Here is a 17,457-nt window from a genome sequence, read left to right on the forward strand (position 1 = left end):
TCCCCAGATCTCAGGGCGGGCAGTGGGGCGTGGCAGGTGCAGATTGTGGACTAGTGTCGAAGAGTTGGCTTTGCATGAGCCCTTGGTTTCTGTCCTGTGTACAAAGTGAAGGGTTTGGAGTCTGAACCACATCCACATAGATGCGTTCTAAAATTTAAAAGTTGAGATTTTGCCTTGGGGGTCAGGCTTTAAAAACATTAGCTGGGTGTGGTGGTATATGTCTTTAATTCCAAGACTAGACTTGGCAAGCTGAGGCAGGGGGATCAAGGGTTTGAAGCCATCTTGAGCTACAGAGTAAGAGATCTTGTCCCCTAAACAAAACAAAACAAAACAAAATCCAACCACACAATACACACACACACACACACAGACACACAGACACACACACACACACACGTTGAGATCCTCCAGTGTACCTTCCAGGAGTAGGCATGTCATTCTCCAAGAGGCAATTGGGTAATTTTAAATAAATATGCACAGATTCATAAATTATAAGTGGAACATCAATAATACAGGGAAAGGGACTGGAGGGATGGCTCAGTTGGTAAAGTGTTTGCTGTCCCAGCCAGAGGCTGATTTTGGAGCCCAGCACTCGCATAGAAGATGGTCTATGATCCGACAACTGGGGAGGAAGAAGCATGAGGATCCCTGGGCTTCCCTGCTAGTCAGCCAAGTTGAATCAGTGAGACCCAGACAAGGGAGAGACCCCTATCTCAAAAAATAAAGTGGAGGGCTGGCAGGATGCAGAGTTAATAAAAAGACTTGCTGCCAAACCCGGCATCCTGAATTTGATTCCCCAAATCAACATGGTGGGAGGGGTGACTTCTGCATGTCCTCTGACTGTCTCATTCCCGCTGTAGCACATGTACATTGGGGCGCACTCAAATATATGCACACACGCGTGCACCCATGTGGTGGCTCAGTCCAGCCTCTCTCCCCGAGGTAGCTATGTAGTATCGTGGCATGCAGTTAGGCCGATTGTTTCATTATATGTATATTGAGACAGAGTCCCTCTGTGTAGGCCTGGCTGTCGTGGAGCTTGCTCTATAGACCCGCTTGGCCTTAGACTCACAGAGCTCTGCATTCCTCTGCCTTCCAAGTACTGGGATTGCATTTTTTTTAGGTTGTGTTGCTCCGTTAGTCAGCTTTTCCACTGATAACATCATAAACATCTTTTTCCCTTATCACGTGTATCACTGGTTTTTAAGGGCTTTGTTTTATTATGTGTGTGTATATATATGCTTGTATGTGTGAGTACAGGTGCCTACAGAGGCCAGAAGATAGCATCTTCCTGAGTGGAGTTACAGGTGGTTGTGAACCATCTGACATGGGTGCTGGGAATCGAACTTGAATCCTGTGTAAGAGCAGCAAGTGCTCTTAACCATAGAGTGTTTCTGTGGCCCTGCACCACACAACACTACACTTTGTAAAGGTACCATGACTGAAAAAAAAATGTGGTTTTTTTTTTTGAGACAGGGACTCACTACGGAGCCCTAACTGGCTTTGGACTCACAGAGATCCACTTGCCTTTAATCCTGAGTTCTGGAATTAAAGGTGTGTGCCAGCCCACCTGGCCTAGTACAGGATTTTTAATACATCCGGACGTGCATTCTGAACTTTGCGTTGTGTAAGGAGTGTCTTGGTGTCTATCACTGGATACACACCTTTTCATGTTTTCGAATCATGGGGGTTCCTCGGTGTGGAGATCGTGGGCTCAAGGCAGGCAGTGCCGCAGCTTTTGCTGTTTGCTGTGCATCTCAAGAAAGACTGCATCGTCCTTCTGTGCACGCACTACTCACTGTCCTGTCCCGCCGCATTCTTTCCTTAGCCCTACGTGTGCTTTGTCCATCACCCACCATCCATTCACCTGTCCATCCATCTGTCCCATTACCCACCCATGCGTCCATCTGTCCACCCACCTGTCCACTACTGCCCATTCGCCTGTCCTCTTCATCCATACACCTGTCTATCCACCGACCCATCTCTAATGTTTATCTACCATCCATCTAGCCTGCCCTGGGTTACCACTCCCTGCGTGAGCATCCACAAAGGAGGCCTGTTATTGCCTCATGCACCTCTGTTCTCCCTTCTATATGGGTGAAAATGCATGACTTTCTTTTCTTCTTTCGCCTCACTCTGTAGTCTGCCCACTAGTTCATCGTTTTATCCACTATCCATCCACTTGTCCGTCCGTCCATCTGTCCGTCCATCCATCCATCCATCCATCCATCCATCCATCCATCCATCCATCCATATATCCACCCACCCATCCGTCTGTTCATCCATCCATACATCTGTCCATCAGTCACATGTCCACCCATCCGTTTGTCCATTCTTCCATCCACTCATCCACTCACTTGCTCATTTATGTGTATGTCTGTCTATCCACTCACCCATCCTTCCCTCACCTGTCTGTACATCCATTTACTCATCTATCCATTCATTCTTTCATCCCTTCATCTACCTACTTGTCCACCCATCCTTTCACTCACTTGGCCATCCACCCATCCATTCATCCACCTGCCCACCCACCTGTCCCTCGTCACCTGTCCATTCCCTTATTCATTTAGGCCGAGAAGCACCAGAGCTGAGGTGATGCAGGAGGGAAAGACATTGGTGAGGAATGATGGCCTAGGTAAAGACTTTCAAAAGGTTTATGCTCTTAGCCACAGGCCTGGTGAGAGCTGGGATAAGGTTACATAGTGTTCCCATCTTCCCTAAGTGGAAGCAGAGGTCATTACTATTCCAACTTTGTTAGGACAGGTGTGCATAGACCAGTATATTATTTGTGTTTTAATAAATAAAGCTTCATGAAGGTCACTGCAAAGCAGCCACACTAGTCAGCCATACAGGCCAGGCAGTGGTTGCATACACCTTTAATCCCAGCAGCCACTAGTTAGCCATAAAGGCCAGGCAGTGGTGGTGCACACCTTTAATCCCAGCACTAGAGAGGAACATAAGGCAGGATGAGACAGGAGCTTGTTCTCTTTCAGTCTGAAGATTTCATAGAGATAAGAGCTCTCTAGTGGCTTGGCGGCTTGGCTTCTCTGATCTTCAGGCTGAATTCCAATTCTGTCTCTGGGTTTTATTATTTGTGCTACAGACCAGAGTTGGCCAAAAGGATTCAGGGCAGTGTCAGGCTTTCAGTGCCTCCAGTGGTGATCTGGTTGCCTTCCCTGTAGGCCTGACCGATGGCTTCCTGCACCCCAGAGCCCAGCCCAGCCACTGCTGCACTGTGAGCAGCCAGTATTGCTGACAGGGAGGGTGGGTTGATCAGGTTTCCAAATGTGAGGCTGTTTATGATTTCTGCCTGTGGCTTCTCTTGAACCCTTTGGAGGTGACTTCCGGATCAGAGTGGAAACCTGTTTTCCTTTTTATAGGCAGAGGAGGCCAGTGTGTTTTAATGCCATTAAGTGCTGAGAGAGAGGAGAAGGGATTAGGTTTGTCTAAAGTTGGAAGGAGGCAAGGGGAGTGGGTAGAGCCATTGAATGAGCTTGTTGAGTCTTCTCAAGGGGTGTCAGGTTTCTAAAAAGAAAACCTGGCTTCTAAGCCTCTGTGGTAAGTGAGACCCAGCCTGGCTGCTCCGGTGGCATTTTTTGGCGTCTCCATGTCCCCAGTTTGCTTCTGCGATGGCCATGCAGCTGGACAGTGGAGGGGACATTGGCCTGCTCACAGAGATGTGGGGTTGTTCAGTGATGTTTGACGAAAGGCCGCTCCAGGTGTGTGCAAACATCTGTGACTGACACCAAGAGCCAGACTCAGTTTGGGGTTGCTGTTTGCCCAGAAAACATTTTCAGTCCATTCCCGCCTTGGCCAACTCAGGCAGAAGTGCAAGTGGAAGCAAGCCCCGTATAACAGGGAGATGTGATCATATTTATCTGCCCTCGTCTTGCAGAGCTCTGGAATGTTCATCGTGGCCCACTATGTGATTACATAAACATGGGAATATCTAGAAAGTCCTCAGGGCAGGGAGGGATGACTGAAAGGAGTCTAAGAGCATGAGGAAGCTGCACCAGAAGCTGTGCTAAGCTGTGCGAGCTGGCTCGCAGCACTAGGAGGCTGAAGTAAGAGGACCATTGTGAGTTCAAGGCCAGCCTGCGCTACAGTGTGAGGCCAAAGAAGAAAAGGAAGTTGCTGGATTGGTGCATTTTCCCCAGAAAAGAGGGAGAACAGAGGTGCACAAGGCAGTGGATGCTCAGGCAGGGAATGACAGACAACCAAGGGCAGGCTGGGGTGGCACTGATACTGGCTGCGCATCATGCTCTGAGGATCAGGAAGTTCGAACTTGCACCTTCTAGACCCAGTAACATCTCAGCAGAGAAGTGTCCGATGCCAGGATGGTGAAGGAAGCAGCTGCCTGAGTAGGCGGGTGGGACGTACACAGGGTCTAATTACTTACAGAATAAAATTATATACCTTATATACATGATATGCATACACACATACACATTGCTTATATATGTATACACGCACATATATAGACGTATCGATATCATACAGATATATGTGCATGTATATGCATGCATATATTCCACCCCTGAGTAAAGCTCAGTGGATAAAGTGTGTGTTGCACAAGTGTGAAGACCTGGGTTCAAACCCCAGAGCCCAAGTGTGGTAGTAGGCCCTTGTAACCTCAGCCACAGGGAGGCAGAGACAGAAAGATATTTAGGGCTTACCAGCCAGGATCCAGGTTCAGTGAGAGAGATTCAGTCTCAAAAACCAAGATAGAGAGGGGCTCAGTAAGTAAGATTGTTTGCTGGGTAAGCATGAGGACCTGAGTTTGAATCCCTTGCACCATAAGGAAAAGCTGGGTGTGACTGCACATATACCTATCACCTCAGTGCTGTGGAGGCAGATACAGAAATAAGGCGGAGTGTGATAGAGCAGGACACCTGCTACCCGCCTCTGCTCTGGCCTCCATGCATGTGCAAAGGCACCTGTGCACCATATACACACACACACAGAGACACACACACACACCACATATGTCCACATACATCAGGAGGAGAGTGATAGAGCAGGACACCTGCTACCCGCCTCTGCTCTGGCCTCCATGCATGTGCAAAGGCACTGTGCACCATATACACACACACACAGAGACACACACACACACACACACCACATATGTCCACATACATCAGGAGGAGAGTGATTGATAGAGCAGAACACCTGCTACCCGCCTCTTACCTCCATACATGTGCAAAGGCACCTGTGCACCATGTATACACACACACACACACACACACACACGCACACACACACACTTTACCATTATGAGCCAGGGATTATTATTTTAACATGGGAGGCACCAAAAGGTCATTTGTAAAAGACCTGCTCTTTCTCAGATCCTTGTTCTGTGGTTTTGAGAAAACGTATCCAGGCTGGATGGTTCCAGCAGATACTGGAGATGCTGTGGCCAAGAAGCACCCTGTCAGTAGCCAGACAGCCAGAGCTGGCGTGAGACCTGCCCACAGCTCCCTTAACAACCGCCTCCCTTCTCCCAGAGAGCACAGCAAACTAAAAACAACGTTGTTAGTAGGGTTGGTATGAAAAGCTCCAGAGAAGCATGTTTGAATAGAGAGAGAATAGCCAGGGCTTAAAACAAATAGATACAGGAGCTACTTATGACAATGGGTTCATTAGGACTTTTCCTGCCGTGTGCAATGCATTTGGGTCACTCCACCTCCCTTACCTGCTCTTCCTCCCCCACCCCGCCCACACCACCTGACCTTCCTTTTCTCACTTGTTCCTCTACTGTTTTGATGGCTCTTATTTCTCTGGTGACCGATGAGTGTCATTGAACCCTGTGTTTTCAAGAGCATGGCTGGGAGGGGCTTATCCACAGAAGCATGGGCAACTCATCAGTGGCTATACCACTGAAGAAAATCTCCCTCCCTCCCCCATCAGCCAGTAACTGTCTGTAAAGCCTCGGGGAGGGGTGGGACTTCATGAGCCTTCCCCCAGAAACTATAAACTGTACATCCTTAAAAAGAGGGTGGAGCTTCATTGGCCACTCTCCTGGCAACTATTAACTGTGACTCCTCAGCAAGGGGGCCTGGCCTGGTGTGTTCTTCCTTTATCCAGGATGGAATGCTGACCAGGCTGATCTCTCACGGGTCTTGTAAAGAATTATTTATATTCTCTGAATGTTGGAACCAGAGCATGGAGCAGTCTGGATCTTTCATTTTGTATTTTCTTCCCAGAAGGCTTTGTATGTTCTCCAGCTCGAGAGACCTTGAGTTCCTCAGAGATTCGCCTCAACTTAGCAATCTGCATACACTCCTTTCTGAACAATCAGGGCAGAGAGGGAAGTGTCCGATGTTTCCAAGCACTCACACTCCCTGGCTAGGGGTTCTGTACTTCTGCCTTAGCCTCCCCAACATCATAGCCTCCTCTTCTGGGGACCCAGGGACCCCGGAGACAGGGAGGTCTCTGATGGTGGACGTTGCATATCAGGAGAGTGGGCTAACATTTCTGATTGTTCCAGCGACTATGCTGGGGATAGGGCGTGTTTGGGATAAATGTGTCTGAGTTGCATGCCTCTACTGTTTCTGGCGACTCTGATAGCCCACTCCCCTCCCCCCCTTTGGCTTCTGTCCAACAGCCCATTTCACATCTGCCTTTAGAAGATGAAGCCACCAGGCTGCAGGGGTGGTCCAGAGGCCACTCTGAGCTCCCCAACGTTGGTAACCTTCAGGGTCCACATGTGCTAGCGCATCTCTGCTCTGAACATAGGGGTGCTGAGTGATGGCTCGCTTCTGTACATTTTTGGAGTGCTTGAGAATTAAACCCAGGGCCTTTCACGTGCTAGGCAAGTGCTCTACCATTGAGTTACGTCCCCAGACCTCCTACATCTTTTCTGTGTCTGGAATTAAGAACATTCCTGTGGCTGTAAATATTTTCCTCAAGAGGAAAAAAGAAAAACAAAAGCCAGCAAATCCCACAGAATCAGGCTTGATGGCCATGTCCCAGCAGAGTTGTATTTATTGGCATGAGAAACATTCCTTACCTATTGTGACTTATTCTTCTAACTGCATTGTAAAAACAGTGCTCATAAAGTCAAGCCTTTCTTGTAAGAAGCCAGTCAGGGGCTGGGGAGGTGACTCCGTTGGCAGAGGGCTAGCCTGGCATGCAGACACCCTAGGTTTAATCTCTAGTACCTCATAAATCCAGAGTGGTGGCTATAATATCAGCACCGAGGAGGTGGAGGCAGGAGGGTCAGGCGTTAAGGTCATTCTTGGCTGCATAGTTTGACACACTGTCTCAAGAAAGCAAAGCATCCAGAAAAAGCTAAACAAGCAGATTGTGCCCGTCGACTGTGTGCAGAGCGCCCACGTGGCGCTGTGTGGCGGGCTGGTGAAGGCCTTAATTCTTCTTTTATCTTTGAGGGGATCTCTTCCCCAAGGCCTGCAGACTCGATTCTGTGGGGCTGGGAGGTGGTAAGTGGACTGGACTGTGTATATGTTGTGGGAAGCAGGCTCACTAGGCTGGTGCCATCTACAGCTCCCGACTGTGTTTGTTTTTCAGTGACATATTTGATGCCATGTTTCCTGTCACTCACATCGCTGGGGAAACGGTTATACAGCAAGGTATGTTCCCCACCAGATGCTCATTATCTACCCTGATCAACTTAAGAAACTTCCAGGGGTGGTGGGCGCTTGAGAGGCTGAGGCAGGAGGATTGTCATGAGTTCAAGGACAGTCTAGGCTATGGTTTGAGACTCAAAAACAATAAAAAATAAAAAGACAGTATTAAGAAAGCAGAGACAGGCAGGCCTTTGTGAGTTCAAGGCCAGCCTGGTGTACAGACCAAGTTCCAGGACAGCTAGGTTTACATAGTGAGAGAAAGAGAAAGGAGGGGGAGGGAGAGAGAAAAGAGGAGGAGGAGAGAAGGAAAAAGAAGAGAAGAAGAAACTAATGAAACACAGCACGATGGTAGTATAAGTCTGTCCTCACAGCAATTCGGGAGGTTGGGGCAGGTGGATTTCGAGTTCAAGACCAACCTGAAGAACTTAATGACTGAAAAGAGTTCTGCGGGTAGGGGCATGGCTCGTCGGTAGAGCCTTTGCTTGGCTGTGCATGAGGCCCTGGGTTCAATTCCAGTATGCAAGAAGGAGAGGGGGCCCCTATGCCCAAGAACCGGCACCCACCAGGGCTGGTATTTACTCGATACTGGCTGGCACACGTAGTTGCAAGGGTTCTTTGCCAGGCGGTTGAGAAGCTCAAACTCATTCCATTTTGTATTTTACATCTGCTGTCTCTTTGTTTTGTTGTAGGGAACGAAGGAGATAATTTCTATGTGATTGACCAAGGAGAAGTAGATGTGAGTATCCATCTTGGCTTCTAGACAGCCGGTCCTCTTTGCGTGCTTGGTTTTAAGACTTTACACAGATTTGTACTAGGTCTTGCACATGTAGGCCGAGAGCATTTCTTTCTGAGTAGATTCCCAATGTATGTGTGTATGTATATTTGTATGTATGTGTGTGTGTGTGTGTGTATGTATGTATGTATGTATGCATTACTTATTGTGCTAAGGGTGAAATTCAGGACTTTCGACACTGAGGTGGGTTTTTCTGTCACCCACACACCAGTTTCTTACTGGGGGATTCTAGACAGGAACTTTAGCGCTGAGCCACACCCCCAGCCTCATTTTAATTGCTTTATTCAAGACCAATAATGCATTTTATCTAAACAGTGCTATAAGGCATGAAAGCCCAGTTGGGAAGGAGAGCTGCTTTAGGCAGGTGCAGGGCCAGTGGGGTTCTGTGTTGTTTATTGCTTTCACGCAGAGTCTGGGTGGAGAGCAGCCTAAGGTGTTCTGTTTGGCTAGCCCCTGCCAGCAAATGCCACACCAGCTTGCTGTGGATGTTCATGGTTGTCACGTGGGCAGGAATATCCATGTCTGGAGACCCTAGAGGTACTGATGTCACATGGGGTGACAGTCACATTTTGTGCCAGCATGCACCCATCCTCAGACAGCAAGCTTCGCTGAGGGACTCTCAGGACAAAGGGCTCACATGTTTATAGAGCCCTTCCCCACTGTAATGCTAGAAGCATCCCCTGCAGAGATCCCACCTGGTGCCTTCAGTCAAGTCCTCCTCCCTTCTACCTCCATGGCCACCCCTGCCCAAGCCCCCAGTGCTCTGGCTGGAAGGGCCCTGGTTTCTTCATGTCTGAATCCTGTTCCTGGAGCATGTTTCCCTGAGTTGAGAGGCCTACTTCCTGTCCAAACCCTCTGTGGCTTTGTCTCTTTGACTATTTTTATTTATTTATTTATTTATTTTTGAGACAGGGTCTCAGTTTGTAGCCCAGGGTATCTTCAAGCTCCTGGTAACCTTCCTGGGTCATCCTCCCAAGCGATATGATGGTGCTCATGAGCCACCACACATGCCTGTTTGTCTCTAGGTCAGTCTGGGGCCTTCTCTTGCCTCCAGAGTCTGACCACTGCTGGGCTGCCATGGGTCTAAACTGGTACTATCCTTATGGGTGCCCCCCTACTTTCTTTTGCTGTCACCCGAGTAGCAGCTTCTCCCTTCAGGGTCCCATTCCACGTCAGATCTTCAGGGTGGGTGTCAACAGGCGCGCCATGTGTCCTTCCCTCATGGTTCAGTTGCTCCTTTGAGGCTGCTTCCGTGGCCCATTTCTTGAAGGTTGGTCTCCAGATGGACCAGAGGATATGGGCAGAGTTTGCACAGGACATTTTAAAGTCCTTAAGGTTGCTGGTCAGTTCCTAGGCCATCTCCAGAGTTATGGCTGGGCTGGGACTCAGCATAGACACATCTTTTCAGTTAGCCTTAGTTTGTGCCCCACCTGTTCGAGGGGACTTGCTCTGCCCTCCATGGCCTCAGAGGTGTCCAGGCCACACCCTGCCTGGTGCCTTGGGGTTAGGCAAGCTATTTTGGGCCTGGCCTCTGCTCCTGAGCCTCTGTCCAGCCGGGCTATTTCTGGGAAAAGCCTTTTCTGATTTCCCCAGCAGCCTGACTTTGTCCCACAATGCATTTCTGGGAACCGCACTGGCCCACCTGCTTCCGGAGCCACCACATAGGAAGTGACTCACCCTGGCGTCCAGAGGGGGGCACAGGCAGGGTTGACCTAGTGAATCTGACGACTCAACCCCTGGGTCTGGGTCTCAGGGGAGGGAGGGCCTCCTGTCTCCCCAAACAAGGAAACTGAGTCGGGAGCTAGCGATCTCTCGGGGGACTACTCACTCAGAGGAAGTGTGAGGTGGAAGATTTAAAAGTGGCTCTGATGCCACGCTCTGCTGTGACCATGGTCACATCCTTCTGTTGTGCTTCAGTTAAAACAAACAAACAAAACAAACATCCATGAAAAACGCAGCCCAGAAAACAACTGGGACCCTGCCCTACCCAGGTCAGGTCGGGTAGGGAGGAGACGAGGGCTTGGTCCCTAGCAGTTTGTGTAAGTGGGTCCCAAGGACCGGTCTCTCCAGCTCTCTGTTGGAAGTGGTGTTGATGGGTTGAGAGGCTGAAGGCTGAGAGGTGTGGGTGACTTGTTTCTAGTTTTTAGTTTATTATTGGTTTGGTTTTCATGTAGCACAGGCTGGCCCACACTTCCTATGTAGCCAAGGATGATCCTGAACCCTCAATCCCGCCTCCATTACCTCAGTGCTGTGCCAGGCGTGGAATCCAGGGTTTCTGGGCGTATCAGGGAAGCACTCGACCAGCTTCTCTAGTTTGCACCCATTGCTCCTCCGCTAAACCCTGCTCTCAGGTTCCTGTCCGCTCCTGGCTCCCAAACCGCCACTCATGGCTTCTTAAGTGTTTGCTAGCTCTTGCTCTCCTGGGCCTTGCCAGCTCCCTAGTACCCTGGAAATAGTAAACACGGGCCTGCCCTGGGGGTGGTGTGGTTGTCATCATGCGGTAGATGACAATCATCAGGAAGCTAATAAACAGGGTCTCACACCTCTGGGCCTCTGCTTTCCTGTCTTTTCTGCTTATTACTTTTGTTCTACCCTGTAAACTCTTGTTCATCCTTCAATGCCCTCCAGACCCAGCTCCTCTGTTTGTGCTGGAGCACTGATAAATGCTGACCTAGTGAAAACAGAAAACCAAACCCTCCTCCAGTAGCCTGCCAGGGAGCCCATGTGGGTTCTGACCTAGCCCATCCATTCCCCCAACCCCCAAATGTACTGGTGCCTCCTCCATCTTTTCCCTCTCCCTTCTTTTTTCTTCTCTTCCCCCTCTTCTTCCTCCTCCTCCATCTTTTTTCTTCTGGGTCACATGTATTCCAACCTGATCTCAAAGTCCTTGAAATGTCCTTGAACTTCTGATCCTCCTGCCTGTACCTACCTCCTGAGTGCTGGGCTTACCGACCTGGGTGGCTATATCTGGTTTATGTGGTGCCTGGGGATGGAACCCAGGGCTTCAAGCATACTAAACAAGCTCTCTACCACCTGAGCCGTAGCTCCAGCCCGAAATGTGCTCTTCTTTGTGTTCACCAAAGTCACCTAGCATCTTTCAGTTCCATCTCAAAGACAAGGCTGGGGTGACCCCGGGGAATTCTGGATAACACATTCTTTGGTTTCCCAAAGTAAGTAGATGTAGGAAAAGTGCCCCGAGGTTGTTTCACGGACTCCCAGAACCTCACCCGTGTGCATCCACAGGAAGGCTGTGGGTGGGTCAGAGCCTTGTGCCACTAACCTCCCCCACCCGGGGCTGCCTCAGCTGTACTAGGCTTCTTCCCAGAGAAGCGAACACGGAGGATTACACAGGAATTCTCCCACGGAGCAGCCCCCTGCCCTCTTCCCGCTATCCCATCATTGTGGACTCGGTAGGCCCCACCTCAGCCTGTTCTTCTAGAACCCTTTCAACCTCAAGAAAGCCCTCCACACCCACTCTGTGCCCTAGTACAGCAGCCGTCTCCCTGGCCACCTTGTGTCCTTGATTCCATGAGTCTGTGATTTTCCCCAGAGGCCCCCGAGCCACGTGCTGTGGAACACCCCCAGGTCTGGCCAAGGAGCAGGGAATCACAGTCCTTGGGGGGCCCGTGGTGTGCTCAGTGTTTTAGTCTGTGCCCTTTCATCTACTTCCAGAAGCCGGTCGCTACCACAGTGTCCCCCAAATCCTACAAAATGGGCAAGTCACACGAACTGATGAGTCTGACCGCCCTCGAAGGCAGCGTGTGAGGTGGATGGGACTGGCAGGATCCCATGTCCCCAACTCCACCCTTTCGAGGCAGAACTGAGGATCCCCAAAGTCACAGCTTATCTGAATAGCACCCTTCCAGCGCCCCCCCTCCCGTTTGGCTCCAGCGAGACCACAAGTGGCCAGGCAGGGAGTTTCCGCGGCCTCTGCTTGGCCCCACTGCCTTCCAATGATGGTCAGATCTCTAGCTGGTCTCCTGCCAGCCTGGAGACATGTGGAGGCGATTTTGTGGAGGAAAAACTGAGCTCACCTTCACAAAACTGCACTTCTTCAAATACATTGTCTCGGCAGATCTGCCCTCCCTCCCTCCCTTCCCTGCCGGGAGGGTCAGGTTCAAAGGCGGCTTAGAGGCCCTTGCTGGACCCTGGCTGGCCAAACCAGGATGTCTGGGCATCGTGGGTGGATGCTGCTTCCTGGCTAAAGCCTTGAGTTTAGGATGTAGAGGCTGCGGGTGGTGCAAAGACCAAACCTGTGAGTGGGTGCATCCGGCCTCGCCTCCCCACAGCGCTGTGCAAAAGTCTCCAACACCTCCATCAATCTCTCAGACTTTCCAGTGGGAACAGGGGTGGGCGGCAGGGTGCACCCACAGGGCTGGGCACAGAGGAGACTGGACTATGATGTGGGAGATGCAGGGTAAACACACAGGAGCCGTCAAGGAAGGCCACGTTTAAAGGAATCAAAGAGTGCCCAGTAAGGGGCTGGGAGTGAGAAGCCGGCATGTCAGTCCCTGCTGAGTTATGGGGCGTACATCACTATAATGCTGTGGTTGCTCTCAAGAAGCTTCTATGGCCTCAGCACTGTATTGTGTGACCCCCTCCCTCAGGCCAGGCAGATCTGTGAGGATGCCACCAGGTCGGTAATGATTCTTCCTTTACCTGGGTGGGGGACACGAGAGGGAGGTCATCAGCTTCACCCCTGCAGGCAAAATCCGCACCGTTCCTTCCAGGCAGGCCAGTGCACTAGGGTTTCTGGAGCACCCCTCCAGGATGGACACTGTCCTCCCACTAACAGTGCCCTAGAGGACCACGGGACGAAAGGCCTAACATTCAGTCTTGGTTAAAAATCATGGCTTTCCACAGAGACTCTGTAAAATGCCAGGCAATGTGTGTACATTTGCCAAGAGCTATAATCCATTTTTTTTCTAGTAGTAGAAAAATAGTTTCCAACTTATCTTAATCACGGAACACAGCATTTCTGCTGAAAAGGACTCTCAACTGCCGGCACACAAGGTTGGGAGTGGGGCCCAGAGTCTTCCCTCGTTGTCTTTAGACTTCTTGTTTGGAGTCCCCCATCCTTTCTAAGGTTCATGCTGTCCCTGTGGCTTTTAGGTAGGCAGGATTCCTCCTGTTTCAGAAGAAGGTCTCACCTCAGAGGTGCCTCCCTTCCTGGCAGCATGGTGTGCCCCTAGGAATCAGGCGTCCGTGGGCATCACTATTTGGTCCAGGAGTCGGGCTGGGGGCTATTCAGTTTGCCAGAGTTTCCGGGTGAGCACGCATGTTTAAATTGTTCAAGTGCTCAGAGCTTGAGGTGAACTATGCGGTCATCAGTGCAGCTGTCTCCATGACCCATTGGCAGAACCCTTTCCTCTGTGAGTGTAGGGGAGGGGGTGGAGGACACATGTCTGTGGAGGCCAGTGCTTAACCTCGGGTGTCTTTATCAGTCATTGCCCACCTTCTTTTTTGAGTGTGGGTCTCTCATTGGCCGGGGACATTTAAGTCAATCAGGCTTGGCTGGCCCACAAAACCTCAGGTATCCACCTGCCTCCACCTCTCCAGCGCTGGAATTATAGGCACATACCATCACATCTGACTTTATGAAGCATGGTTTCTGGCAATGGAACTCAGGTCCTCACAGTCCCACAGTGAGCTCTTATCCACTGACCTGCCTTCCCATCCTCCTCCTGCCTGAACTGCCTTACCGATTCTCTGATTCTCTTTTGGCCCCTTTAGTCAGTCTCTCCACAGCCCCACCCCAGCCCCTGACTCTCCCCTTTCTAATTCCTACCTCTAGAAATCTGATTCCTGGGTTTGGAGAGACCTGGATGCTCTCCTAGAGAACCTGGATCCCATTCCGATCGTCCACATGGCAGCTCATAACTGTCTGTAACTTCAGTCCCAGGGTTCCATACCTCTTTTTCTGCCTGCACAGACTTACATGTAGGCAAAACACCCCTACACGTCGAAATAAAAATCTAAAAATAACCTGACTCTCCTGGGGCCTCATAGTGACGTCATACAGCATCTATCCTGGGTCTTCTTGTAACTGAGCAAAACATACTCCAGGTCCATCATCCGTTCACACAATGGCATGTGTCAGAACATTCCGTTTAAGGTTGAGTAGTATTTCACTGCAGGCATGTGCCACGTTTTATCTCTGAGCGTCCTTATGGGCTCTTGTAAGTTATGCTGCAGCGAACATGAATGTGTGAATGTCTCCTGGAGACCTGCTTTCTAAAGGGCTGTGACGTTTCAATTACGAATTTGTTGAATGCAGAGCTGGCTGTGCCATTTTCCTGCAGGGCTTGGAACCTCCCAAGCTTATTTTACCCACACAACACATCATCCTGAGGTCCTTGGTAGCCTCTTAAGGTCACAGGGTATTGAATGTTGCCTGACAGTCAGTGTGCCTGGAGAGTTGAGGGTGTTAGAGTCTGAGGCACCCCAAATGCTGTGCTGTTCTAGTGGGGATGGGTGACCCAGGCTGCACGGTGCTGGCCCTCCCCTGGACTCTTAGGCTCATGCAGATCTCATGTGACTCCACTTTGGGGTTCATGTTGGGGTGCGGAAATCAGCAGCTGACTCCAGACTTGGGGTCTTGACCTGGCATGTCTTAGGGTTCCCAGGAACTGCATGAGGACTTGAGGAAGAACAAGAGAGGGCCACACCCAGGATGGATTGGCTCCAAGGAGAAGCGGGACCCTCACTGACCGGATGACTACCCAGGAGTGGTCTGGGGACATAAACCAGGAATGAAAATCCTGTGCCCCAGCTCTTGTGATCGTCCTCACTTTCCCACTGCTACCTGGCACACTTGATCTGAAGTGCTTGGGAAGGGAGGCGGAGCTAGTCCTGGCCCACACCCCTGGGCCCATGGCAACCTTGGTTCATCTGCGCCAGGAGGGTGATGTTTTGGAGTCCCAGTGCTCCAAAAATCCAGTGATCCTTGGGCACTCTGTCAAGACTTTATGGCACAGGTGACCTTCTGCCATCCAGCCGCCTCTGGCTACCTTTGGGCACACTACAGTCTGAACAGGCATTGGCATGAGTCCCCTAAAAGCATGCAGAGTCTAGGCCACCCCAGGGGTCTGAATTCAGAGTCTTTTATGGTTTCCCTTCTTTTTTGTTCTAGTGTGTATGTTCACACATATATGTGCAATGTGCATGTGTCCATGTGTGTGTGCATGCATATGGAAGCTAGGAATCAAACTGTCATTCCTCATGTACTATCTATTTCGTTTTGTAAATTTAATTTTATTTATTGTATCGTGTGTGTGTGGGGGGGTGAGGGGTGCTTTTGACACCACATATCTGGAGGCCAATGTGGAATCCGTCCTCTCTTTTCACCTTTACATGGGTCCCAGGGATCAAACTCGGGTCGTCAGGCTTGTGTGACAAGTACTTCTCTGTGGAGGCATCTTGTCAGTCCTCCTTGTTTGATTAACACAGAGTCTCTCACTAGCCCGGAACTCAATGATTTCTGTAGGAGCGCAGACTAATGTGCCCCAGAGATCACCCTCTCCCCCAGCGCTCTCTCCCCAGACGCCCTCTCCCCAGGCCACCGTGCCCAGAGGTTCTTGAGTTTGCAAGGCAAACGCCTTATCAGCTGAACAATTTCTTCAGCCTTGCTTTTTTCCTTTTTTAAGACAGAGCCTCTGTAGCCTAGGCTAGCCTTATGTTCCCAATTCCCCAGACTCAGTTTCTCAAGCACACGTGGGCCCCCACACCAGCTTTCTATCTCTATGGCATTTGCCTGTGGCCTATGTCTCTGCTATTCGGATGCTGCACTGCAGATGGGAATCGGTCATCTATTGCAGATTCCTTAGAGGTGAGAAGGCACCGGGTCAGAGGGCCACTCACTGAGCAGAGGCTGGACAGGGACAGGCAGGAAGGAGGAAGGCAAGCAGGGCAGAACGGCAGAGGCCAGTTCAGCTGGAGAACCGTTGGCTCCTAGTGTGGCATAATGTGGCCCAGTGGGGCCTCCCACCATTTTTCTCTTAAAGGAAGAAAAAACAAAAACTGGAACCAAACAAGAGTAGCCCCTTTGCGTACCAGCTGGGTGGAGGAGCTGTGACAGAGGCCAGTGTGCACAGAAGGATGGCCCTTTGTCCTCCGGGTGGCCCTGGAGGACACAATGGTTTCCTCTGACACTGTGAGGGATCCCCTAGGCTTGAAGCTCTGGGGTGAGGGAGGGTAGTCACTGTAGAGGGTCCCTGCTCCCTTGGTCATGTCCCAGGGCAGCCACACTTACTCTTCCTTCCGGGAGTTGATCAGCTGGTATGTTGTGTTCCCAGAGGCTCAGTAATCTGGGGAAGGTGGCGTTATGTCCCTTCTCCCACTTGGGGTAGTCACTGGGGTGGGGGCTTCCTCCATCCCTATGCTATAAAGAGAGAGACTAGCCAACTGGCAACTCACCAGTGGGGACTCGTGTGTCCTACACACCTCTCCCAACCCCCAAGAGCATCTGTACTTACGACTCAGCCCAAGATGACACGTGGGGACAGAAGTGTGGTGGGGTCAGAGCAGCCTCTAGGAAATGCTTCAGTAGCACGTGCTGCCGCTGAGCCAACGGGTGTGCCTGACACAACGGATGATGCCTCGGATCCTCGTCAGAGCAAAGCAAGGACATTCACCAGAAGAATGTTTCTGATGCCCGGGTGGTGGTGCATGCCTATAATCCCAGGTCTCTGGAGGCTGCAACAGGAGATTTTTGCCAAGTTAAGGGACAGCATGGACTAGAGAGGGGAAGTCTGTCTCAAAAAGGGGAGAGATTGGGAATATGGCTCAGTAGTAGGTGTGTGTTTAGAATACTTCAGAGAGATGCTAAATACACGGCTCAGTGGTAGAGCCCCTGCCTAGAATCCGCCAGTGAGGGGGCTGGTGTGCAAGGCCTTGTGTTCAACCCCTGGCACCAAAAAAGCAATAAAAACAATGATCCTGGAAACATCGTGTCGTTATGACAGCCCAAGTTCATTTAGGCTCTAAGACTAAAGGAACCAAGTGGCAGACTGAGGGTGGCGCTGAGGAGGTCCTGGGAGGGATGTGCATCTTCACTGAGCTACATGCTCGGATTCGGGG

At 50.7% G+C, this 17,457-nt stretch overlaps 1 protein-coding gene across 5 annotated transcripts in view; it reads left to right on the plus strand.

Annotated features, from left to right (window-relative positions):
• Positions 1-17,457, plus strand: part of Prkar1b (protein kinase cAMP-dependent type I regulatory subunit beta) — a 138,066-nt gene that overhangs the window by 86,365 nt on the left and 34,244 nt on the right. For all 5 annotated transcript variants that reach the window (XM_075974945.1, XM_075974923.1, XM_075974937.1 and 2 more), the window contains exons 5-6: positions 7,528-7,589; positions 8,276-8,322. In XM_075974945.1, coding sequence (XP_075831060.1) covers positions 7,528-7,589; positions 8,276-8,322 — 109 coding nt within the window. The remainder of the gene's footprint in view (positions 1-7,527; positions 7,590-8,275; positions 8,323-17,457) is intronic.

The sequence above is a fragment of the Microtus pennsylvanicus genome, chromosome 1, assembly GCF_037038515.1.
Source record: "Microtus pennsylvanicus isolate mMicPen1 chromosome 1, mMicPen1.hap1, whole genome shotgun sequence".
NCBI classification, from domain to species: Eukaryota; Metazoa; Chordata; class Mammalia; order Rodentia; family Cricetidae; genus Microtus; species Microtus pennsylvanicus.